Source organism: Euleptes europaea, chromosome 6 (genome assembly GCF_029931775.1).
Source record: "Euleptes europaea isolate rEulEur1 chromosome 6, rEulEur1.hap1, whole genome shotgun sequence".
NCBI lineage: Eukaryota > Metazoa > Chordata > Lepidosauria > Squamata > Sphaerodactylidae > Euleptes > Euleptes europaea.
The window spans coordinates 32,851,982-32,879,471 of record NC_079317.1 but is presented as its reverse complement, the minus strand read 5'-3'; the positions used below and the strand labels follow the sequence as shown (position 1 = coordinate 32,879,471).

The 27,490-nt window shown below is 43.8% G+C and overlaps 1 protein-coding gene across 3 annotated transcripts in view; it reads left to right on the top strand.

Annotated features, from left to right (window-relative positions):
• The window catches only part of NRXN3 (neurexin 3), a 1,387,810-nt gene that overhangs the window by 521,160 nt on the left and 839,160 nt on the right, over positions 1-27,490 (top strand). For all 3 annotated transcript variants that reach the window (XM_056852141.1, XM_056852140.1, XM_056852139.1), the window contains 2 exons: positions 18,000-18,119; positions 26,259-26,640. In XM_056852141.1, coding sequence (XP_056708119.1) covers positions 18,000-18,119; positions 26,259-26,640 — 502 coding nt within the window. The remainder of the gene's footprint in view (positions 1-17,999; positions 18,120-26,258; positions 26,641-27,490) is intronic.

The following is a 27,490-nucleotide window of genomic DNA, read 5'->3' as shown; positions in this document are numbered from 1 at the left end:
ACATAATGACTGGTAAGATATATGATCTTGTTAAAAGCCATATTCCCCCTTGAGCATAATGCAAATGTTCAAATTAGCATGGGCCAAAAAGATCACATCGGATCATCATGGAATTCCTGAGATGGCAAGCTAACAACTCAACAATTCAAATGCAGATGGTAGATTTTACAAAGAAACAAATACAATAGGTCTTTTGAATACAGAAAACTCCCTGTGGTGAATGTATCATTTTGACCAGACCTTAATTCCTTGGAAGAAGTGTTGGGCTAAGGTTGACTACCACCAGGGCAGGTGGGGCCTGGAGTTCTCCTGGCCTTGATCTCCTACAGTTCCTCTGGAAGAAATGGCATTATTGGTGGGTGGACTGTATGGCATCACATCCCCTCTAAGCCCCCTCCCCGCTTCCATCTCCACTTCCCAAGGCACTGCTCCCAAATTTCCAGGAATTTCCCAAGCAGAGTTGGCAATCCTGAGTGGGACACATATTGCGTAAGTAAGTTTTATAGCTTCAGGAACACCTGGAAAAGGATTCAGTTGTCTATGAGGCAACCAAATTTACTTTAGGAACTTTAAATCCAAGTTTAGAAACTGGCACTTAGAAACATGTGGAAAGGCAAAAGTGTATGCTTCCTTATAACAAGCAAGGGTGTATGCCATTCAACCAAAACCATGAGATGGTTTAAGGACCCCAGATGCCATTGATGTCATCCAGCCTGGCATAACTCACTATTTGGAAAACAGGATTTTGAAAATGGAGCTTGCCTTTCTGGCAATGCCTGTTTGCTATTGAGTTAAGCATCTCATTTGATTCCCTCAATGGTCTGCTCAGAATTCAAAACAAGCAGCCTTTCAGGTAGATTTGTGTCTATGCAGTGGTGACATTCACCATGGTCACTGGCTGAGTAGCCACTCTTGACATATGCTCACAATTTACTGGTTTGCTTGGATAATGTATGCCTGAGGGTCTTCACTAGGCAGGTCATACATAATTTCAAACCAGCTCTGTTAGAGTAGACACTGTTGCCTTTTTGTTTGTGCCATTGGTTACATCCATCAATTGGCAACATTCATCATGCCAGTGCATGTTGAAACCTTACTATATCACATTATAGGTCCCATGCAAGAGTGCATAAATGTGATCCTATTAACACAAATGAGTATGCTTGGGAGTTGGACAAGGAGGCAAAATTAGCAAGGCTGGAAAACTAGGAAGGCAAGCCTTGAAACTTCCCACACCTATTTCAGCATGAAAACTAAGATAACCAAGGATTGTATGACTTTTTATAAGTTAATTTAGGTATCTAATTTAGCCAAGCTAGAAAAGAGCCAGTGGTTTGGAGCTACTTCTGTGGGTAGAAGGGTTTCCACCTGTGGAACTCAGCTTTCTCACCTGCCCCCTCCTATTGCAGCCAAAATCCCCCCATGCTGTTCCTGGGGCCACAACTGGGGGAGGGGGTGAGAAACACATGCTCCGTGGGCACACTTTGCTGGATCCAACTGAGGTTTGGTAGGCAGAGTATCTAACGAGTTATGTAGAGACCCAGATGTAAATCCCCACTCTCCACAAACTTCACTGGGTTGCCTTTTGCCAGTTATCATTTCATCCTAATCCACATCATAGATTCTGAGAGGGGCTGTGGCTCAGTGGTAGAGTATCTGCTTGGCACGCAGAAGGTGCCAGGTTCAGTCCCCGGCATCTCCAGTTAAAGGGACTAGGCAAGTAGGTGGTGTGAAAGACCTCTGCCTAAGACCCTGGAGAGCTGCTGCCGGTCTGAGTAGACAATACTGACTTTGATGGACCAAGGGTCTGATTCAGTAGAAGGCAGCTTCATGTGTTCATGTGTAGCAAGAATACAATGGAGAATGGGAAACCTCTGTAGGGATAAAACTGTAATATCCCCCCATTGGATGCATTGAGCAAAGACAAGGGAGGGGAACAGCTATGGGGAAAGCACCATGAGAACAAAGGCACAAAGCATTTGCATTCAGACTCACACACTAGCATGAACAGACAAGCAAAATGGGCAATGGTAGACTAAACAAATGAGCTAGATAGGCAAGCCATGCAGCCTCAGCCACTGCACCCCAGCAGGATCCAAACTCCTGTTTTTAATGTATTATCTCGTCCACATATAGCAAATATGATGGGTGGGCAATGGGGATGTGGAAACAGGATGTCAGTGTGCACGCACAGAACCTTTACAATCCAATTTTGAATGCTTGGGGAGGGGGAGCAAGTTTTAAAAATTGTAGAATAGTATATATTGTGAAAAATATTGCAATCTCAACAGTGGGGTGAGCGAATCTCTATGAATCTGACCATAGCAAATCACTCTAGGATCCTTAGGGTTGAACTACATGTTATACTGTTTCTTTGTCCATTCTAGGTCCTGTTGAAGCAGACAAGTTCAGGGAATTCGGTGTTCAGAACATCCACCAATTTTTGAAACTTCATTCTCAAACATATGTGGCCCAACTGAGATTAAGTGCTCAAAGGCAGGGGGTTTATGCCTCCCCCGCCTCCTTTTCCTGATCAGAAGCACCACTGGGGAGCCACTGTTTGTCTTATTGTGGAAACTTGTATGTTACCCATTGGTACACTAACAGCCGATTCCTGAGTGGGGGCCAGACTTCTTTGGAGGCGGTGTGACCTCACCGCCAGTGTAAGTGCGTGTAATCTTGTGATTACAAGCAGTTACGCTGGCAGGGAGGGTAGTTCCGCTGGTGCCCAAGCGCCGTGGAGACGCACCTCGCCCTTCCACAGGTGCGGCCTCTCCGTGGTGCAGGCCATGGTGTAGATTGGCCATGCTGGCGCAGGGGGGCGTTCCCGGGGTGGGCCAGGGGGAGGAGCCGCCAGTTAGGCAGCTTCCTATCCCCATTCGGCCTGTTACACCGGTGCCGGGAATGGCGGTGCTGCGCCTGGTTTTTAGCAGGTGCAGCCTCGCTGTTTTCAGTAGGGCTTTTAGCCCCATTGAAAACAAAAAAAGCCTTCTCAAGGCTTTTTTCGTTCTCGCTGTGTGTGCGAAACGGCTTAGGAGGAGGCACAACTGCGCCTCTTCCCCACCATCTCCACACACTGCCAGCTCAGGAATGGGCTGTAAGTTTCCCCAGCTGGGCAGATAGTTACTACATTGGGTCATTTTAGGTTCAGAACACAGGAAACCTCTCTCCCTGTATGCTGTGGAACCAACCTGAAATTTTGTTGCTTATTTGTTTTACAAAATGTATACCCGGCCTTTCTGCCCTCATAAGAACCACCAAGGCTTCTTATGGATTAAAACCTACATAATAATAGCACATCTTAAAAACCATTAACACAAACAAACAAACACACACACACCATTGAAACAATTAAAACCAGAGCTAAAATACACGCAAAAATCTAAAAGCAACAATTACAATACTAGACAGGAAGAAGGGATAACTGAGGGAATGCCAAATAAAAAAAAAGTCTTCACCCACTTGCACAGGATGGCAACAGAACAGGACAGACCAATCTCCCTGGGGAGAGAGTTACACACTTTTGATACCACAACCAAAAAGGCAGTGGCACCTGAAGCAGGGCCTCCTGGGTTGGGCAGTGGCACCTGAAGCAGGGCCTCCATAGACCACTGTAGTGGTTGGTTGGGTTTATAAGAGAGTAGATGGTCCTTCATTTTAGATTGTCTCATCATAGGGTTTTCAAGGTAAGGGTTGGCCAGAAGTGGTTTACCATTGCCTTCTTTTGCAGTACTAACCAGGGTTAGCTGTAGTGGCACTGCCGTTGTCTGTGAAAGATCCTTCGACAGTGTCACCTTCCACTACTGTTGCTGCCTTCAAGGATTCCTCTGCCAACATCCCCATTGGAACTGCCAGTTCTCTTCTGAGGATGTGGCCATTGATCCCTGAAGCCATCTGGTGTCTCAGCTGTGACCATTCCGTCTTGAGTGACTGTGCTAGGAGTTTAGTCTCTTGATAGAGTTTAGACCCCTTACGGCACTGTTCCCAGCTTCGCTCACACAACCCCCCTCACCACTTTAAGGTGTGCATCCAAAGGGGCTGCTAAAGAAAGTACATTTTGGAGGACATTGATTCATAGGGTTGCCATGAGTCGGAAGCGACTTGATGGCACTTAACACACACACAGATGGCCCTTCGGGTACGTTGGTCCCAAACCATATAGGGATTTTAAAATCGGCACCAGCAAGGTTTGCCAGCTCTGTTGGAAATTTTTTGGTGATTTTGGGGGTGGAGCCTGGGGAGGAGAGGGTTTGTGGATGGTTGGGTTTGTGGAGGGGAGGGACCACAGCAAGGTATAATGCAATGGAGTCCACCCTCCAGAGGAGTCATTTGCTCCAGGGGAACTGATCTCTGTCATCTGGAGATGAGCTGTAATTCTGGGAGATCTCCAGCCACCACCTGGAGGTGGACAGCCCTAGCACCAGCACATTGAATTGTGCCCAGAAACGAATTGGAAACCAGTGTGGAGAGGCCAAGACTGAAGTGATATGGTCACTATGACCCACTCCAGTCAACATAGAGTTGCCAATCTCCAGGTGGTGGCTGGAGATCTCCTGCTACTACAACTGACCTCCAAGTGACAGAGATCAATTCCCCTGGAGAAAAGAGCCGCTTTGGAAGGTGAACTCTATGGCATTATACCCCATTGAAGTCCCTCCCTCCCCAAACCCTGCCCTTCCTAGGCTCCACCCCTAAAATCACCATGTATTTCCCAACCTGGAACTGGCAACTCTAAGTCAACATCCTGGCTGCAGCATTCTACACCAACTGAAGTTTCCAAAGACCTTTCAAGGGCAACCCCATGTAAGTGCATTGCAGTCATCTAATCTAGATGTAACCGGGGCATGCTTCCCAGAGGCCAGTTCTTTTCTGCCCAGGAAAGGCTGCAGCTGGCTAACTACAGCTGCCACCTGCTTTATCCAGCTTTAGGTCTGAGTCCAAGAGCAACCATAGACTAAGGACGCATTCCTTCAAGGGCAATGTAACCCCATTCCTTCAAGGGCAATGTGACCCCATTCCTTTAAGGGCAATATGACTCCATCCAGAACAGGTGACAATTTAAGTCCTGGATCAGACCCTCTACTCATTGTAGCTCTTATGCGGATTAAATTGGACCCCCCCCCCCACACACACATGCTTGTGAATTATATTTCAAAAATCACTGAGAGTTCCCAACATGGCAGAAAGCCTTTTATTACTATTATATTTGGCCTCTGCAACTAGTTCATGTCATAGAAATCAGACTTTGTCTATTGGCAGCACTGGCTTGATTTGTTTAGTAGTAATTGGTTTACATAGAAAGCTTCTCCTTTGCGTAGTGCTGGGGCAGCGGGATGTAGTAAAATAATAATTTTGTTTTTTAAAAGCTCTCTTAGCATATCACTAGTAGAACTTATTAAAGATGGGAGGGGAAGCAAAATTAACAAAGGAGTAGCCAGGAGCAGCCGAAGAAGATGGGGCCATAAATTACAGTGCAATTAATATGTCTTGACGCTTTATAGCCCTCCTTAAAAAACATACTCAGCGTCTTAAGGGTCTCATATATATTTTTCTGGGTTGTTGGCTCAGTTGCAATAACAGCAGATGTGAAGTGATTTGAGACCATTTAAATTGCTGAGTTGCTCCTCTTTTCCTGTAAGCGGCTTCTCTTTTCCTGTAAGTGTGTGCGTATGCGTGTGTATGTGGCATGAGGTTACCAGGCCTGGCTTGGCAACCAGCAGGATCCCTGGGGGAGGGTGGGGTCATGGGAGGTAGCAATCAGTGATGCTGTGACATCATTTTTAAGGAAAACTCAGAAATGACATCAGTCTTCTCTAGAAATTACCAAAAACTCTATGGTTTTCCCATAGAATTTCCATTGATGCCTAGAGAGGTGTGATATCACTTCCAGGTTTTCCTAGAAGTAATGTCACACCATAGACTCAACAGCCATTATTTTATTTTATTTTTCTCCCATTGCTGTTCCAAGAGGCAGCAGGTAGTGGGTGGATGATATCCCTAATATGTCATTGAAAATGAAAGCACTCAGATTAGAAGCAAAAGCCAACTTTACATATTCAACCTGTGCTGCTGAAAACGAAGAGCATATGAATGGTGTTTGCTTGGTCAGCTCAGGGGTCCTCTAGTTCAGCTTCCTATCTTAAGGCTGTGGCCAGTTTTGAGTGTTTTAGAAGCAGCATGCAATGGGACAAGGATAGAGGGAAAGAGCCATCTTCTTTGTTAGCAATGCTCCTATGTATCTCGTGTCACCACCATGAAGTAGCCTTTGGTGATTGCTCAGAGCCTCTTCTTTCCTTCCTTGTGCAGCTCTGAATTGTGAGGGATTCTGCAACACCTTGACCATGGCCTAAAGTTGGTGAGAGTAGTCTTTCCTGCGAGAAACATCTTGGGTAATGCAGAAAATGGAAGTGCAGTGACTTAAGCTGGAATCTATTTTTAGCTTGTGTCGCGGACTCATTCCGTACCCGTTTTAATTTTCTGCACTTCTGCTACTATTTCTGTAAAATGGGGGTGGGATGATTCTGCCCACTCTTGTCAAGTATTGTGAAGAATCTTCCACAGATGATGTTATATAAACACTATATTTCATACTTCTTTAGCTATAGCTGTGCTTTCACTCTCAAGTTATGTTCTAGGATTTGAAGACTGTGATATCCTATGATAATATGGTAGAACATTTTCATTTTTTTGGTATACTCTTGAGTCCCTTGGGAAATTGCTTTTGTAAACACATCTAGTAAGGCAATCCTTGCAGGTTCTGCATTTTATCCTCTATGCATGACTGTTGCTGGCAGTGTGTGGCATGTCAGAATGGATCATTGTTAAAGAGAGATTGAGCCCCGGAGGATGTTTCCTAAACTGGAAGACAGGAAACGGTGAATCCATCATACGTTTTCTCCTTCCCCCCCACCCAACGTGGCCAAACGAAGTCAATGTTGATGGTTTTACCAAAGCCCTGCTCTTTTAAGTATAACAGCGTTACCGTCTACAAGGGTAGCAATTCTCTACCAAATAATGGCTCCCCTTAAGAATGATCTGTTTAACCATATCGACTTAGATCAGGGTTATAGTCTGCAGCCACACAAAGTTAACATGGCACACACTCTGAGGGTCAAGGAACAAAAAGGCCATAGAATGCTGAAAAAATACAAGATGCTAATTCCCTTGTAACATTACAAATACCGGTACAGCATCCCTTTAGACCTCTGAGTACCCTATCAGATGCCCTCTCCATAGCTATCCTCTTCTTTCCTGTTCCTTCCAGGCTGCAACTGAAAGCAGTTCCTATTTCTAGCCAAAGAGAACTTTCACTGTTCCTTCTTGCAACAACCTGGTAATTACTGTGTGAGTGTAAAGTGCCTTCAAGTCGCAGCCAACTTATGGCGACCCCTTTTGCGGTTTTCATGGCAAGAGACTAACAGAGGTGGTTTTCCAGTGCCTTCCTCTGCACAGCAACCCTGGTATTTCTTGGTCGTCTCCCATCCAAATACTAACCAGGGCTGACCCTGCTTAGCTTCTGAGATCAGATGAGATCAGGCTAGCCTGGGCCATCCTAGATGAGAAGAAAAACCATTTCTGGCTTATACTTGTGGCAGAATGAGATAGGAATATAGAGGGGATTGTCCCATATCGGACTGTAGGTGGGGAATAACACTGAAGTTAGATGTGCAAATTTTCTATGTGTTGGAACTTCTGCATAAAGGAACATTAATCCACCTCCTTGCTTTTTGAAGTAGTACAGTTAAGGTTGCTAACTCTGTCTTGGGAAATTTCTGGAGATTTTTTTTGGGGGGGAGGGGGAGTCTGGGGAGAAGGGAGTGTCATGGTGCAGGCGAGGAGCAAGGGCTGTAAGCTGTAAGCGTAGTCTGGAGAACAGTCCAAGGTCATTCACAGTGACGGCAGAGTCCAAGATAGCAATACAGGCAAGGGAAGTCCAAGGCGTTAGTCAGAGCCAGTCCGAGAAGTCAGGATACCAGGAATCCAAAGGATAGCAGGGAAACAAGGCCGGTACACAAAAAGGTTGGTGACAAGTTGCTTGCACAACAGCCAAGCCTAACTGATGGCTTAAATCCCTTCCCCTGCTGCTGTAGCAGAGCCAGCTGATGCTGATGAGGCTGAGTTCACAGGTGGTGCTTCAGCCCTGCTCTTCCTCATCACTGCTACTGGGGAGGTTCCTCTGTAAAGGCTTCAGTCTAGCACTCTGCCGTCTCTGCTACATTGCCAGACGAACCTGTTTTCTTCTCTGCTCCAGTGGCCTTGGCGAGGCCTCTGGAGACACTGCATGTTGCAAGGTGTCAGGTCCAACTGGAGTCCTTGAGCTGGCAGGATGCAGGCATGGTGAGTCATCTCCTGACTTTGGCTGATCTACTCTGGCAGGCTGTAGGCCCTGTGGTTGTTCCTGTGAGACTTCTGCCTGAGGATGTCCCTCTGTTCTGGCTTCTATTTCCTCTTCATCAGAGGAGGTCTCTGCAGGCTGACTCATGAGAGGGAGGGAGTTTAGCAAGGATATGATGAAGAAGAATAGTTGGTTTTTATATCCTGACTTTCTCTACCACTTAAGGAAGACTGAAACGAGCTTACAGTCACCTTCCATAGAAGCCATAGATGCCGCCCTCAGAAACTACCACTTTCTCAAGAGGAAGTTACCTCTGTAGTCTGGGGATCACTTGTAATTTCAGGAGAATTCCAGGCCACACATGAGTCTGGACCCCCTCAGTACAGCCTGCCCCATGATGTCAGCATCCTGTCACTTTGTTCTACTGTATGGTTCAGCAGGCCTCATAAAGCAGTGACACACACCCTTGGAACTGGCCTAGTGTGTCTTCCAAATGCTTCTCTGTTAAATTTCTTCTTTTTGGTTTGTTTTTCTTAAAGAGATGTGCTTTTAGAATAAAAGAGTACAGGTGGTAGTGGGGGTCACAATAGGGCCATGGAGTTCAACTTTGAAACGGCTCTGCAGAATGCATTATAATAATTTAGTCTAGAAAGCACCAAAATGTGAATAGCTGTGGCCCGTTGAGATATCTTCAGTATTATAGCCAAGTAGCCATAGATGTAATTATTTTTGCATTTTGCATTGGCTATTTTTATTGTGTTTTGCAAGCCACCTTGAACTTTGAGAGAGAAAACATTTTAATAAATAACAAATGTGTATAAATAAAATATAAACTGTAATGCTGCATCTGAGACAAGTATATAACTTCTGCTATTAACCCAGTGAAACTGGAAAGGTAATTTCCCCATCACTTGGGTTAAGGGAAAAGAACCTTTCCTATATTCCATGCCAGATCTGAGGCTAATTTTTCTCATTTAGTGTTATAAGGTGTATTATCTGCAGTAGTTCCATTTGAAGTAGGGCTGTCTTCATTTCTTCTTGGTATTGAGAAATGTGTTCGGCTTCTATTGAAATATTCACATTGGTAATAGAGAATGCTTTGTATAAAAGAAATCCATTTGCTTTGTGTTACCTACAGAGTGCTAAAAAATGATAAAAGTTTAATCGCTAACGGCCACGTAGGGTAATTCTTTGTAACATGTCATGCAGAGTTATTCAATGTGGCTTAAGATGGAGGGGAGAGAATACTCGGTAAGAGCTGATTATAAATCCGACATATGCGGTAGTCTTGGCAGTAATAATTGTCTCCACAGACTGAGAGTTGGTACCATCCTCTGAAATTGCATCCACCTGTCTGCAAACCTCTTGGCCCCCATTTTAGCTGTTATCAGAGTGTGACATTTTCACATCAAGCATGATTTTATGGTTCTTAATACTTGACAATTTGTTCCAGAATACTCTTGGGGGGGGGGGTCTTTCTTGGGCCTGAACATCTGGGCAATTTTTTAAATAACTCAGAAAATTTTATGCCATGACAAGTGCTACAGTGTGGACGTGTCACTGTTAAAAGCCAAATGCTTATAAAAATGTTTAAAAATTAAATAGGCTTTTTACTGTTCACTGTTGTAATTTAGGAAACTGTTTGCATTCCTTTTTTCATGATTAAATCTCTGAGGGTGTTAATAGTTAAATTTTAAATACACAACAAATTACGTGCCCTGAGGATTGACAGCTTAAAGTGTTTGACGTGTCTTCCCTTCTATGTGAAAAGAGGCAGTTGAATAAGATGTAGCATTGAAATCAATGCTAAGAAATCTTAATCAATAAAAAGGTGGATTTGCGCAACCATCAAGGGAATTTTTCCATTCAATTCATGGTAGGTATCCACACACAGTCGGGTGGGGGGGAGTTGGATGGCTGTCTACATTTGGTTAATGGGTCAACCAACCTGTGTTTTGGAATTATTGATTTTTTTGAAGATTGCTGTCTGAATACATTGTGGGATAAACTTAGGATGTTTATTGATAACCTCCACAATGATTGAAAATGTGTCTTTGTCCACCTTCGTTTTTGTGAGTGCACCTTGGAGGTTTAATGAGTATGAAATTGTACCAGCGGAAAGCGGAACAGGAATGTATCTCTCAAATAACTGATATTATGAAGGGGGTTAATATTCTGATTCAACCCTTGCAAAATAAGGATAATCTGATACTCTGTGTGCTTCAGCTTGAGATAGTCACCTGATAGCTAAGAAAGAAAGCTGAAGCAAATGTTCACCCCTTTTGTATGTGTGTGTTAGGGCTGTGCAAAAAAACCCTGAAAATATTCAGGTCTGATATAGGCTATAGGATTGACGGGTTGCCTCCCTCCTCCATAGGAAAGCATTGTAAAATTTACAGTGCTTTTCTTGGGGGGGGGGGGGGATCGACCAGAGCCCCATAACATTGCATCCTCTATCCCAAACTTTACCAAACTTCAGGGTTTATGAAAATTTGGTAACTCTACCTCAAAAAATGCTCCCCCAGAGCTCCTCAAAAAAAGTTCCCATTGGGGTATTTTTCACGGAGATTTGCTGCTGTTTCGACGCTGATTTGCGTCAGAGTAAAATTTTGGTTATTCACTGCAGATCCGGCTTTTCCCCCACTAAGCAAAATAAGCCGCGTTAAAAGAGAGGCAATCCAAATCACTTTTGAGACGATCTTTCCTGTGGACGTGTGTTTTGTTGCTCGGATGCCCATGAAAAAATGTTTGTTCGCTCCCCAGGATGTCTCCTTTCTCCTCCCCCAAGAACGGTGATTGGCTGGGGGAGTTTCGCGCTCAGACAAGAATACCGTCCCTTTTGCTGCCTGCCTGCCTAGAGTCCTGGCACTTCTCTCCCTCCGTCCTGGAGGCTGGCGGCTGGCCCGGGATGGGCCTTGGAGCTGGGCCCACACCTCCAAGCCCAGGGGGACGTCGGACGGATGGCTCCAGGGGGAGACCGGCGGGGCCACGCCATGTGCTCCTCGTGCGCTGGGGGTGGTGGTGGTGGCAGCTCAGTCTAGGGCAGCTGGACCCATGGGGGATGTTCAAGGGAAGGGGCTGTTGGCCCCTCTGCCCCAGAGGGGAGGGGGGATTTTTGAGAAATCGGATGGGAAAAATGTGCATCCTGAGAGCGGAAAACCCAAGGCAAAACTCCCTCCCATCACTCTTCTGAAGAGGGGCGGCCAGCCTGCTCTTATCTCCCTCCTCTCTCTCTTGATGCACTGTGGCTGGATCATGGCCGGCGCACAATCCAGGGGCCTTCTTTCCTCCCCCCCCCCCGCCATTCCCACTTTCAGCTAAACACTTCTCTGGGCACATGGATTCCCTGCCCCCCCAATCCTGTCTATCATTAAAGTGCAATGGGTTCCACACCTATAGAAAATAGAGAGAAGCTTTGAGGAAAACGCTGGTGAACCGCACGAAGTAATCTGCTGGGCGGAGTTGGGGCGGAGCTGGGGGCAGGCATAAACAATGAGCCTGTTGGAAGGGGAGGCCTCCTGCAAAAGGGACAGACCAAACCGTTGTCAAATACAGCGTGCTTTGTTCCCATGAAAAACCAAAACTACATCGAGATTGACAGGGATAAATCGCGGCCATGAAAAAAACATTTAAATCGTGTTTTTTTTTAGTCCGTGGCAAAACAGAAGCAAAATCTACCGTGAAAAATGTCCCATAGAGAAAAGCCTTTGGAAAGCAGAGGCCGAAGAAGCCAAATACCTATTCGGCTTTTTCAGCGATCGGCTATCCAGATTAGGTTTGATTCTCTGCTGTAGTATTCGGCCCAACATTGACCCGAATAAAGCCGAAATGCCTTTTTCTGGGTTTAGTTTCGGTTCGAGTTTATCAATACACACAGCCCTAATGTGTGTGTGTGCAGTGTCTTAGTGGGTTGACATGCCTATAGTATGAATCTGGAGAATGCTGAAGGGGGTGTTTTTATTTGTTCGCTGACCTGTTTATTAATGATATTACCTGAATGGACCTGAGGTGGGGGGAGTTGCTGCTGGAACTTTAGGACACAGAGATCTGTCAGCTTTTGTAACATTTCTATCAAGATGAGTTTCAGGTTTTTAACTTTTTAAAGAAACTAACCACTGGGTGGGGTCAAGATACAGAGCCAGGCTGGAGCCAGGTAGAGTGAGGGTAATGAAGTGGTAGGCCCTGGGGGTTCAGATTCATTGAGGGTGGAATATGGGAGGTCTTCAGCGCAGCTTGGCAGGTTCTAAAATGAGATTTGTAGCAATCATATCTTCATTGGGCCCATTCTGAAATTCTTGGGTCCTCATAATTGCTACATTTTAAAACTCTGATGTTATTGTGTACACATTTTAAATATTGAGTTGTTGAGCTACCTGGACCATGCTCCTGACATTTCTCATTGATTTTTCCACCAATCATCATTATATTTTGTAAACAGTATATATTCATTCTGCTGCCTTTCTGCTGTGCTGCAACATCAGTGTCAGAGGTAAACTTACTAATATACAAGGGAGAGAGTGTGTGTGAACTAGTATATAAAATGGCAGCCCCTTCCCTGGAAGGACTGCAAGAGACCACACAGGTAAGAAAAGTAAGTCTAAGGCTAAAGAGACCATCAGTCACATTTGAAATACTCTTTATCTGCAAGAACCTCAATGGTAAGGAATGTCTAGATCCTGCTTATGAGCAAAAACTATATATTTGTGTGTGTATGGGTATGTGTGTGAGAGAGAAGAGAGAGAAAAGTGTGAGATTTGGCTGGTGGATTATTGGATAAACAACACACGATGGGTGTTCATTGTTTCTCTGTATTACAATGCTCCTCAAGGCATTATATTTTTGGGCTTTGCAGTCAGTCTGTGATGACTTGATCCAAAGACACCATCAACTGATAGATGTGGGTCAGGGTTGCCAGGTGGCTGGTTCTGGCGGGCAGTTGCCCACCAATCCACAGGGTTGCAAGGAGCGGCGACTGCACGCATGTGCAACCACGCACCCAGGATCGCGGCCTCAGCCCTGCCCCAAAAACCTTCCGCCAGTGGAGAGGGGGACCTGGCAACCCTAATGTGGGTGGATATGTTTGTACATGAACACATGTATTAATACACAGAATTAAGAGACCCACTTGGTGATTCTTTGCCACAAAATACTTAAGCTGAAGGGATTTGATATTGGGGGGGGGGGCACCCTTCATATGATTCCAGTTAGTTATGTTTGTAAGATTTATTCCCTCTATTTTCCCCTCTTGGGCAGTGAAGCATCTGCATCAATATCTTGAAGGTTGCCTTACCCTAATTCCTTACGCTAGACCCTGTTTGCCCAGTTCACTTTTCTGGCGCTTTTCACTCAACCTCCTGAGTATTTGGAAAGGAAAAGGAATCTTGCTAACTAGAAAACAGTGTTTAGAATTTCATTTGAAAGGCATCACTGCTCTGAGTCACTTGAAAAGGCCTGGTAGGCACTTCTGAAATGAGCGTATTGGTTTCTGATTTCCCCCATGTCTTACACAGATAGAAAGAAGGCAGTTTCCGTGCAGTCACTTGTCGCTTAGCGTACAGACAATTCAGTAGTCTGCTTAAATGTGCAACTTGACATCTTGTTATACTTGGCTGATTTATTTCTGCTTTTACTTGCTGTGAGACTTTGGAATCACAGCCACCTCTAAATCTAAACATGAACGCTTCTTTTGGCTTTCCCATATGCGAAGTCTTTTTGTTTATGCTGGATCCACTGTATCCACTTCCTCCCTTTCTAAGCTGTGCCTGCTTGGATTCCTTCTAGGATGGTGCGCACATTAGTTCCTTTACCGTGAATGGGAACCCAGTCATTAGATTCTGTCATGTTATTCCTGCCAATTTTGGGCTGCTTTTTTCTGACCTCTGGCCAACATTTTGGAAGCTAAAGCACTGAAACTTAGATAATAGCTTTCTTTGAGGTCTTGTGACGAAGCTGTGGTTATTACCTTCTTTAACTAGTGGGGCACTGCTAAACCGAGTTGTGCCCTTCTCAGACCATTGGTTTAGGTGTAATTCTACTTCAGATCACCATGTAAGAAACTTCTCCCGGTTGGCTGTGAGCTTTTAATATTTCCTACTAAATTTATCTTGCTGAATGCCCATTTGCCCTATTTGGCTTTTGTTGTTGCTACCATTATTCCAATGCAACTGCTTGCACTTTGAATGGTGTGAACAACATATCTTGCTTCCCTTGAAACTTCAATCTTCTTCATGTGTCCGGTTAGAGCGCTGTTCCAAGGTTTCCTTTGTTTACCCCACCTGCATCCAGTTTCCAGCCAGTTTCCAGGACTTCAGAAGATACCCTCCACAAAAGGTTGTGCCCAGCAATATCTTTTACCAAGCACAATGAACAGGCCCTAGAGTCGCCAACCTTCAGGTAGGGCCTGGAGTTCTCTTGGAATTATAACTGATCTCCAGGCTACGCAGCTCAGTTGCCCTGGAGGAAATGGCAGCTTTAGAGGGTGGAATCTATAGGATTGCATCCCTGTGAACTCCTTACCCTCCCCGAACTCCGCCATCCCCAGCCACCATCGCCAAATCTCTGGCAATCTGCTAGTTTGCCTAGTATGGCCAGTATCTTTCCTTCTATCAATTGCATAAGTGACATTCCAGCACCGTGCTAGTTAAATCTCTAGCTGTGGCACAATTCCCTTTATTCTCCTTTTTTGCTATATGCTAATCCTCCTGCCTCTTATTTGTACAGAATCATAAAAATTAAGTAATGCGCCAAAAAAAAAACACCCCATAATGACCAGCTGCCATCTCATTGAAAACATTTTAAAATAGAAAGTGTCTCCAGCAGTTCAGCTTCCTGGGTGGATGTTTTTCCCATCTCTCCCCTCTTAATTCCAGCTATCTCTATATGGGGTGGGAAAGGTGGAGCAGCATCAAGAGTGGTTTTTTTTTTTTTTGACAGTCCACCTGCGCACTGGCTACTTTAGTCCCCTCTTCTGTCTATTCTATTAGACTCTGTTGCCTTGGCAACATTTGTGATGTGACACTGAGAAAGGTGATGTTGAGCGGGATCTTACAGCAGGTGATCAGGGAGGGGGAAAACACACACAGCTCTTTCTTGCTGCAGATGTCTCCAAGTAACAAAAAACAACAGCCACTAAAGGAAAACAGAAAGACGATGCCTGGTAACAAAGAAAAAAAAAGAGGAAAATATGAATAAATTGGAAATAATTTCAAGCCGATCGTTGTTAAAATATTCCACTGATAGCTTTATAGTCTTTGACGACAGAATACATCCTTTTCTTTTTGTCTTTGCCTGTGTCTCAAGATTATTCATTTTGGATCTCTGGATTTAGATTGTCTCAAATGCAGAAATGAGGTAGCCCTTAACAGCGTATTTATTTTTTTGTCTTGCTGCGTTCAAGAGGAAGACCCTGATCCTGCACCTAACCGTCAATTGCTGCCACTATAAAAGAAACAATCTGAGGCTGTCCAATATCACAAAGGCACCACTGCCCCTTGATGACTTGGTATTATTTTTTTGCTGCATACCAAGCCTGTCATTTCTCATCAGAATCAACTTCTTGCTCTGCACATGGTTTCACACTTAGTCTGAAAAGCAGAGCTAGCTGGATACACCAGAACGATTCACGATCGTTCTCCTTCTGTCCAAACAACACCATTATATTCCTACATCTATATACAAGCATACCTCAGAGATATTGCGAATCACACAATTTATTTTGGTTTTCCATTGCATATAAAAGTTATGTTTACACTATACATAAGAGTGCAATAGCATTATGTCCAAAAAACATATGTACTGTAATAATAATGAACAAGTTTAAAATATTGCGAGATTTACCAAAATGTGACACAAAAACACGAAGTGAGCAGATGCTGTTGGAAAAATTGCACCAATAGACTTGCTCAAAAACATAATATCTGCAAAGCGCAATAAAACAAGGTGTGCCTGTATCTATATCTGTCTAGCTATATCTCTATCTGTACATAGATAGAGATATCTGCATTAATAGTATTCCTTCTATGCAGTTCTGAGGCTGGTAGATAGCATGATCATGGAAGCACAGGGAAGAAACCTGTGGCACCAGCCCCGTGTGTTCTTTTAAAACACAATCCATACCCTGCTCTTGTTCATTGAGACTGAGGGGTCCTGCTGATGATTCCACTGACTTCAGAAAATTTGCACATCTAATCTATGAGCTAAAATAATGCTAAAGGCATGCCTCCCTTGTTTGAGAATGGATTGCTTTGGTGTCTTGGAGAGTTCTGGAGGTACCATTATCAAATAGAAAATCTTCGCCCCTTTATTCTTTAAAAAATAATAATAGAAAGATGGAGTTTCCGTCATTCCGACATGGCTAAAGCAGACCTGCTGTTGTTTTCAACAATGTCAGTATAAAGCAAAGAAGATATTTCATCATTGTGGAGAAGAATGTTGCCCTCTTCAGTTACACAATAGATTTCTGAAGTGCTCCAAGAACTTCACTACATGAGTGAGAGGCAGGTTATGCTCAAAGAAGTTTCCATCAATAGAAATCTTCCACATTGAACATGATAGTCTAATTACAACACAATACAAGAAGGGATCTATCTTGACCTAGTAGGGTTTAGTTACCAGTAGTGCTACTTTCATCCTAATATCCCCAATTTCCTGTTGGAGAGGATCACAACTTTGCTTTGGAGCTCTATAGAAGCTGCAGCCTAAAAATTCCCCTCCCCAAAGGAGAGGCTTTCATCAGTGGAAAGTTTCCACTGGATGTTATTCAATTTGTTTTAAAATGCTGTGTTAGAATTTGTAGTTATCACATTTCTTTGTAGCATAGGTGTCTGTTGATGCTGCTGAGGGCTTATGTATCTGATCCGTAGTTATGTGGTTCGGGGTGTTTAATGTACACTTTAAACCATGCACTTGCATTTTACCACTAGCAAATCCCTGATCTTCATTCAACAAAGGTTTTGAATTGTCAGCAATTAGTGATTCTTGGGAATGGGTAGCCATAAAGAGTTTCACGGCCTGTTCACCTTGAGGAGCATTGTCTACCAGAAGATCAGTGTTTGGCCCTTGGTTATGGGGGAAAGCTCCAAAGAAGTCTGATATTAATAAGGAATTGGACGAATTTGGGATGCTGGGAGTTTCTATAAAAATATGGATTCCGTAGGAATTGCTCTGAACTCATTTACGCTTGGCCTTGTTAGGAGAATTGTTCACTGGAAGCAATCTGGTGTGTATGATCACTGAGAGAATTTGAAGAGTCATTTTAGAAATGGGAATTCCCCCTGCCCCCCCGCACACAAGACACAATACCATTTAAGTTTCCTTCAAAGCTATTCAGTCTTTGCGATCCTTCGGTACTGTGGTAGAGTTTGTTGGAATTCATAAACTTCTTGTGAAATAAGTAGGAGGAAATAGTTAGTCCTCCTCCCATGTTCTGGCCTGAGATGGCAGACCCATAGGTGAGAAAGAAGTGAATGACGATCCCCAACTAAGTTTAAGTGGGCAAGGCATACAAACATCCTTGGGGTTGGAGCAGCTATTCCTGAGGCATCTTCCAGGGCTGCTTGTCTTGTATCATCACACCAAGTGGTTTCAGAGCCATTTCCAACAAGGCAGGCTTTCCTGTACAGTGGATCTGGCTTGAACATCTTCTTTCCTTGCCGCTGTCCCCCAGGCAAAGGACCGGAGACCCTTTACGCTGGGCAGAAACTCAATGACAACGAGTGGCACACAGTCCGTGTGGTGCGCCGAGGAAAGTCTCTCAAACTGACTGTGGATGATGATGTGGCTGAAGGTGAGTAGATGACTTTTCTTCAAGTTCTGGTTCTGACGCAAGTACCTATTTGATGTTTTGGTTCATCTGCCCGCTTCTGTAACGTTTCTTACTGTTTGGTTACAGTCTTGTAAAGTGAAATGCAAGCTTGTTTTTTTTCTCAGTGACCGCTGACCTGTGCCCAGCTCAGACTCTTACACAGGCCTAAAAACCTCCCACGGTGCAGTGACTATTCTGCATGCCCCTTCTCTTAATTTAATGTGTGTTGTGTGAAACCCAAATCACATGATCACTCCCCATAAAAGGTGTGCAATGTGACTGTATCCATGGGCCTGTAAAATGGAGCTGTTTCACCAGGCCGACAACTGAGGGCAGCCGCAGGTGTCATATGTGCTGGCCTCTCTACCCCCTCCTTTTTCTGTGAGTGTATATTTTTATGGACTAGAAGGGGTCCTGCCTGCTTACTATGTCTCAGCGGGTACTGTATTAGTAGGGTTGCCAACCTCCAGGTACTAGCTGGAGATCTCCTGCTATTACAACTCATCTCCAGCCGATAAACATCAGTTCATCTGGAGAAAATGGCCACTTTGGCTACTGGACTCTATGGCATTAAAGTCCCTCCCCAAACCCCACCCTCCTCAGACTCTGCCCCTAAAAACCTCCCACTGATGGCGAAGAGGGACCTGGCAACCCTATGTATTAGTTTGTGCGCTATCTATGGTTTTAATAGTTGCAGTGGATTGTGGTGTGGTATGTTTTATTGTTTTAATTTTTTTATTAGTGGCAAAATTTTGTGCTTTTGTGGTAAAAGTCTGGAGCAAGGAAGGGGTTTCTGGAAAGGATAAGGAACTATAATATGTATAGAAACACTGTTCCAAGTTTTACACTGTTATAATTGGCCTAATTAGTATTTTATCTGTTTTGTAAGTAATTCTTGAAATGCAAGGTTTTAGGCTTTTGGAAATGTAGCATGGAAATGCAATATGACATTTTCTGGTCTATGACTGCAATAAATTATTATAATAATTTTTAATTTATATACATATTTGTATGAGATGTTGATTTTATTGTCATTACCCACCCTGAGCCTGGTCTTGGCTGGGGAAGGCGGGCTAGAAATTTCAAAAATAAATAAGTAAATAAATCGAGCACTTCCATCACAATGCAAAATATAAGAAGGACCCCAGTGAATCAGACCAAGGGTCCATCCACCATCCTGTTTCCTAAAGTGACCAACTAGATAACCTCCCAGAAAACATTTGGGCATGAAGGCAAGAGCTGTCCCCTGCAACTGTTCCCCAGTTACTAGTGCTCGGAGAAGAGACTGCTTCAGACACGGAGGTATCATACGGTGACTTATCAGCATGATTAAGAGACTGCACCCACCTAGTCAGTCTTCCGCCATGAGATACAAGATATTTAGCCCAGGTAGGCATCTGGGGATACAAGATATTTAGCCCTTGTAGGCATCTGGGGAGGGGCTATATGGGGAGGGCTGTGGCTCAGTGGTAGAGCATCTCCTTGGCATGAAGAAGGTCCCAGGTTCAATCCCTGGCATCTCCAGTTAAAGGGACTAGGCAGGTAGGTGATGTGAAAGACCCCTGCCTGAGACCCTGGAGAGCCGCTGCAGGTCTGAGTAGACATTACTGACTTTGATGGACCAAGGGTCTGATTCAATATAAGGCAGCTTCGTGTGTTCATGTGACAACTAGGCCACAGTCTTGTGCTCATCCCAACTCCACAAGAGGTGCTGGAAAAGGAGAAATAGGGAAGAGCATTCAGCATTTACTTCTCTGCTTGTGTTCGCTGTACTTTGGCTGAAGTGGAGGATGAAGGACAGACAATACAGCCAGTAGCAGCTTCCTACTATGACAGCACTTCCACCATGTCAGTCCTTTTTAGCGCAGACCTTTCAGACGTGTCTTGTAATACTCAGTGAACATTCTTAGGTTGGAGGAAGGGGGACCTCGGTATGCATAACCACTGGGTCATATTCTGTAGGGAGCTTTTCTTTTATCTTAGAAAGATTTAGAAGAGATTTTACACAAATCCAGAAGCAAGTTTGCAAGAATGTTTATGCATCCCTTTGGCCCAGTGGAATGATGTTTGTGTATATGTAAATACCTCTTTGCTATTTTCAAAGCACTAGATCTTTCAAAATAATATATTATTGCACTAAGGGTATGTTTTAACCATCTAGTTTAGTGGTCCATGAAGAACAGATCTCCAAAGAGAACTAAAGGAAGAAATTGGTCTGTGTATTGGTGGGAAACAGAAACTGTCTAGGGAAAATAAACCAAACAGAAACACACACATTAAAATAATAAAGAAGAAAATCCATGCTTTATGAATAAATAAATGGCTGCTTATAGCTCTGTGCTGTAAGAGTCTATCACTGCTAAGAAGCATGTTATTTTGAAGAACGGCCACTAGATGGCACACATTGCATTAATAACTACACTTACTGAAGAGAAAATGTGTGTTGAGGGGGGGACAGAACAAGAAGCTTAATTCATAGGCCGTTTATTCATGCAAATAACTTGCAAACCAACATGCAAAATCCTAAAGAACTTTAAATTATTATTATATATTATTAGAATATATAATATGTTTATATGGGGATATACAGAAATAGTCACACGTGGCACACCATTGCCATAGTATCATTGGACTGGATCGTCAGTGTTAATAAGCATATGGACAGATGTGTGTGTGTCTGTGTGTGTGCATAATTGGAAGAACTGTGTGGCATTTTATAGATGCACATGGGGATGTCGTAGAATTAATTTAATTAGCGCTTTTCTAGTAGCAAATAATTAAAGACCAGCGCAGAGCTATACCATGCCCAAATTGAGAGGCAATTTGCCGTTTGAAGTTAATGAGGCTGTTTTATCCACTGCCTTCTCCTGCCACACCACTGAGCAGAACCAAACGAGATCCAAAATACCATCAGACAGGAGGGTGAGGCTGTTTCTCCTTGTGTAAAGCTGTAGGGGATTTTCAAGCATATTGGAATTTGTAGGACTATGCCCTCCTTTTTCTTTTCTTTTTTTTGCGATTCAACTCCTGATCCTCTAGATGTTTGCAGTTCCATTGACAGTTCTCAAACTGAGCAGCAGAGTAATGGATTTCGAAAGTGTGTCTGAATAATTTGCATTTGGTAAATACATGAACACATGAAGCTGCCTTATACTGAAACAGACCCTTGGTTCATCAAAGTCAGTATTGTCTACTCAGATGGGAAGCGGCTCTCCAGGGTCTCAGGCAGAGGTCTTTCACATCACCAACTTGCCTAGTCCCTTTAACTGGAGATGCCGGTGTCTGAACCTGGAACCTTCTGCATGCCAAGCAGATGCACGACCACTGAGCCACGGCCCCTCTCCTAAGCTTAACTATACATCAGGATGTGTTTTGTAAGAAGCACAGCAGTTGGGTTCTTTCTTTCTTTCTTTCTTTCTTTCTTTCTTTCTTTCTTTCTTTCTTTCTTTCTTTCTTTCTTTCTTTCTTTTTTCTTTCTTTCTTTCTTTCCTTCTTTCCTTTCTTTCCTTCTTTCCTTTCTTTCCTTTCTTTCCTTTCTTTCCTTTCCTTCTTTTCTTTCTTTCCTTCCTTCCTTCCTTCCTTCCTTCCTTTCTCCAAGAGCACAGGGTGACATACATTGCAGTTTCTCTCTCACCCTTTATCCGCACATCAGCTTTGTAGGGTAGAAGAGGTTGAGAAGAAGTGACTGGCCCAAGGTCACCAGAGAGCTTCCCAAGTAAGCAGGGATCTAAACCTTGGGAAGTTTGAGGGAGGGGGGCACAGTTTAACAGTAGAGCATCTGTTTTTCATGCAGAAGATCCCAGGTTCAACCCCCCCACATCTCCAGTTAAAATTATTAGCTAGTATATTGATAGACCAATGCTCTGATTCAGTATAAAGCAGCTTTGTGTGTTCGTATGATCTCCCATGTTCCAGTCCAGCACAAGAAACTACCTCATACTGCCTATCAACTCTGTTTGTTTTTAAGGGAAAGATTTGTAAGGTTGCCTTCCCTCACCGATTTCCCAAAGTCTTCTGTGATTAGGGATGCCAGCCTCCAAGTGGGACCTGAGGATCCCCTGGAATTTCAGCTCATCTACAGAAACCAGTTCCCCTGGAGAAAATTGATGCTTTGGAGGATGGACTGTATGGCATTGCACCCGACTGAGGTCCCTGTCCTCCCCAGGCTCCATCCCCAAATGTCCAGGAGTTTCCCAACCTGGATCTTGCAAACTACACCCCATCCTTCACCAGTAGCCGGGGGGGACCTGACAACCCTATGTGTGATCATACAATCCAGACCCCTCTGTATCTATATGCTTGCACAGTAGGCAAAGGTTTGCAAGCTATGGAATATTTTTTACATTCACATAGGACCCAAAACAACTCCCCCCGCCCCGGACACAAGCACCATACAGATCAACTTTGTCCACCCTGAGCCACAAGCAGAAAACAGATCCACTAGTAAGCAAGTGCCTCAAATGATTCATGCAAGGAAGCCAAACCACATACTATAGAGGCAGTAAAACAATAACAAAATGAGGCAGCTACACACACATATACAGTGAGGGGAAAAAAGTATTTGATCCCCTGCTAAATTTGCCCGTTTGCCCTCTGACAAAGAAATGACCAGTCCATAATTTTAATGGTAGGTTTATTGTGGCTGTGAGAGACAGAATAACAACAGGAAAAACCCCAGAAACCCAGAAGACAAAAGTAAGAGATTGATGTGCATTATAATGAGTGAAATAAGTATTTGATCCCCTATCAACCAGCCAGGTTAGGGTTAGGGTTCTGCTGTCGACAGAAGCAATCAATCCATCAGATTCCAAACTAGCCACCATGACCAAGACCAAAGAGCTGTCCAAGGATGTCAGGGACAAGATTGTAGACCTGCACAAGGCTGGACTGGGTTACAAGACCATTGCCAAGCAGCTTGGTGAGAAGCTGACAACCCTAACCCTAACCCTGTCAACCTCCCTTGGTCTGGGGCTCCATGCAAGATCTCATCTTGTGGAGTTGCAATGATCATGAAAACGGTGATGAAGCAGCCCAGAACTACACGGGGGGAACTTGTCAATGATCTCAGGGCACCTGGGACCATAGTCACCATGAAAACAGTTGGTAACACACTACGCCTAGAACAGTGATGGCGAACCTTTTAGAGACGGAGTGCCCAAACTGCAACCCAAAACCCACTTATTTATTGCAAAGTGCCAACACGGCAATTTAACCTGAATACTGAGGTTTTAGTTTAGAAAAAACAACTTCCCTGGACTCCCCGCTGGGCAGCCTTTGAACTGCTCCCCGGTGGGGCCTTTGAACTGCAGGCAGCGCAGAGCAGTTCAAAGCTGGCGGCTGGGAGGGCTGGGGCCCCGCCACCCAGCTGAGCCATGCGTGCCAGCAGAGAGGGTGCCGGAGTTGGCACGCGTGCCAATGGTTCGCCAACACGGGCCTAGAAGGACTGAGATCTTGCAGAGCCCGCAAGGTCCCCTTGCTCAAGACAGCACATGTACAGGCCCATCTGCAGTTTGCCAATGCACATCTGAGTGACCCAGAGGAGAACTGGGTGAAAGTGTTGTGGTCAGATGAGACCAAAATCAAGCTCTTTGGCATCAACTCAACTCGCCGTGTTTGGAGGAGGAGGAATGCTGCCTACGACCCCAAGAACACCATCCCCACCGTCAAACATGGAGGGCGACATATTATGCTTTGGGGGTGTTTTTCTGCTAAGCGGACAGGACACCTTCACCGCATCGAAGGGATGATGGACGGGACCATGTATCGTCAAATCTTGGGTGAGCACCTCCTTCCCTCAGCCAGGGCATTGAAAATGGGTCGAGGATGGGTATTCCAGCATGACAATGACCCAAAACACACGACCAAGGCAACAAAGGAGTGGCTCAAGAAGAAGCACATTAAGGTCCTGGAGTGGCCTAGCCAGTCTCCAGACCTTAATCCCATCGAAAATCTGTGGAGGGAGCTGAAGGTTCGAGTAGCTACACATCAGCCTCGAAATCTTACTGACTTGGAGAGGATCTGCAAAGAGGAGTGGGACAAAATACCTCCTGAGATGTGTGCAAACCTGGTGGCCACCTACAAGAAACGTCTGACCTCTGTAATTGCCAACAAGGGTTTTGCCACCAAGTACTAAGTCATCTTTTGCAAAGTGATCAAATACTTATTTCACTCATTATAATGCACATCAATCTCTGACTTTTGTCTTCTGGGTTTCGGGGTTTTTTCCTGTTATTCTGTCTCTCACAGCTACAATAAACCTACCATTAAAATTATGGACTGGTCATTTCTTTGTCAGAGGGCAAACGGGCAAATTCAGCAGGGGATCAAATACTTTTTCCCCTCACTGTGTGTGTGTGTGTGTGTGTGTGTGTGTTCATATCAGGAGAATGCATTCTCATTATATCTTGGTACACCAAAGTCTGAAAGGGAGAAAGTCTTCCTGAAACAATTTATATTTTAATAAAGTCTCTATCTGTACAGTACTGTGTCCCTAGCTGTGCTTATGCCAGATGCACTGGGTGGAGTAAGAAACATCCCACAACCATGGAGAAAAATCCTGCCTGGCATGTTAAGGCGTACTCGGGAAGTGTATAGAACACAATGAGTAGCTGTGTTAGTCTGTCAATAGCAATAGAAGAGATCAAGAGTCCAGTAGCACCTTAAAGACTAACACAATTTCTGGCAGGGTATGAGCTTTTGTGAGCCATAGCTCACTTCTTCATGGAAGTTTATATTTTCAGGCAATCTTACAGTGCCAGTCCTAAACAGACTTACACCCTTTTTAAGTCTGTTGAAGTCAATTGTTAGTACAAGTTACCTCTTACCTTTATGTTAGTTGGCCGGCAACTGTCAATCTAGTTGTAAGGACAATTTTAAGAACTCTGTTAGTCCATCAAAGTTATGACCAAAGTATCTTTTTCCAAGATTTTATTGATTGGTGCCAAGGAGGCGTGTGCTCTTGCCAAAATATGCATGGCCTTCAGAAGGCAGCTGCTGTTAATCTTCCCATGGGTCATTACAGGCTTATTTTTACTTATTATGGGGAACTGGAGGGCGCTCTTGTTAAAAGTCTGGTACATTATACAATATAACCTTGGATAATAAACAGTAGATTATAGCTGCAAAGGCTGTGTTAAGATTTGCTGATGCCAGAATCGAGGAACTTTTGTTAACAGCATATAATTTAGCACCAGAGAACACATCACATAGCAGATTTTAATACACAAACTTGATTTGTGTGTTTACACCGGTGGTGATACTGTTACTGGTAGATGCATTGGGTGATGCCAGATGAGAGACACAGAATGCTGATCAGAAGGAAGCAACAGTTAAAAGTTTTTCTGTTTGGCTTATATTGAGAGCATATCAGGTCATGGAGGCAACCCATACTGCATTTCCCCAATGGTCTCTCCTCCATTATGCATAAATATTTTTTTCTCTCAAGAGTGTAGGGAAAAATGAAATTATCTGTCTTGAAGTTTGAAAACAGGATACATTTGCTAGGATGCTTTATTGATTTAACAAAATAAAAGACCGCTTTATGAAAGGGTATAGATGTAAAACAAGTTGATGCATTTTGGCATCTAATTATACAATGGATGTAAGTTGATTGTCTATAAAGTGACTCTTCCCCCTTACAGGCTTTGTGGCATACATATATGACTATTTTATTAGAAAATATTGTTATATATTTAGCTTAATGTCGTCAGTTTGGTTTTTCATGGCTGTTTAAAGCATGAATGTTTTTTGTACTATGCATACATGGCTTTCGAATTAGTTAGACGCTGGCTCGTTTTTGTAACCCATTTTATTTTCTAGCAATAATAATAATAATCAAAAGTGTAGGGAAACAATGTTTAGTGATTGCACTTGTATGAAAACGTCCTTGTTCGATGTTTCTTCAACACTGGAGATATAATATTGCTAACATACTGCATTGGTTTCCCTCTTGCATTGTACAGAACAGGACCTGTACTGGCAGAACATGTACTGTTTTGCACACAGAGAGAGAGAAACTGCAAGCTATTAGAGTATAAACCAAAATAGATGGAATTACACTGAAGGGAGACCTTATTACCAGTCCCCATCACCTTTTCAACTTTACTGTGTCCTGATTTGCAGGTACAATGGTTGGTGACCACACCCGCTTGGAGTTCCACAATATTGAGACTGGGATAATGACAGAGAAACGTTATATCTCGGTCATTCCATCCAGCTTCATTGGTCACCTTCAGAGCCTCATGTTCAATGGCCTTCTCTACATCGACCTGTGCAAGAATGGCGACATTGACTACTGCGAACTGAAAGCCCGCTTCGGGCTTCGCAATATCATTGCTGATCCAGTGACCTTCAAGACCAAGAGCAGTTACTTGAGCTTGGCAACATTGCAAGCCTACACCTCCATGCACCTCTTCTTCCAGTTCAAGACAACCTCTGCAGACGGCTTCATCCTTTTCAACAGTGGAGATGGAAATGATTTCATTGCTGTTGAATTGGTCAAAGGGTGAGTGAGATCTGGTTTGCTCCTGGGAGCTACCTGGAAAAGTGAGATTTTGCTGTGTTGATTGGTGTTGATTGTTCCAGCTGTGGATGTAGCCAAGTGAATTCTGATTTCTCTTTCCTCTTACCAACCTGCATGGAAAATAATTGAGACAGTGTATGACAACTAGAATTTTGTGGGTCTGTCATTGATCAACCCCCTTATTTTTTTCTATCAAAGCGGATAACTATGATGACCCTCCCCCTCCTATCTCCCAGTAATCAGTTTTATGTGCTGAGGGACAAAGAGGGATCGCCTACTTGCTGTTTGCCAGAATGTGCGATTTGGAGATTATTTGTTTCCTTCTTAGTCTCCTTTTCATCTTTTACCTCAAAATAAAATTTGACACCAGAGGCTTCTTAAAGTTAACAAAGAAAAAAGAGAAATTTATTAACTAGTATTTACAAGTTGGATTTTGAGGGAAAACTGTATTGGAGGAAAAGCATAAAACCAGAAATATATATTTACAAGATTCGCTTCAGAGAAAGCTTAGTTCGTCTTTGGCTTAGCTGTTACACAAGTTACATTCCTTCAGTTTTTAGTTCACAAACTTAGTTCTGTTCCCCAGAATTCTTATAGATGTTGACATGCAGACTCCACCGCCTAGCTATCAGGGAAGGGAGAGACCATTCAATCTCTATTTCCCCAGAGAAAGTATGGAGATTTACCTAAATTTCTCTTCCTGTTCTCACTACTGAACTACCCAACACCAGTGGCAGTAATCTCTTCACACTACCCTGTAACTGGAATAGCTCCTGCCCAGAGACTAATCCCTCTTTGTGACCTGAGAAGGGGCCCTTTTCCTCTCAATCTC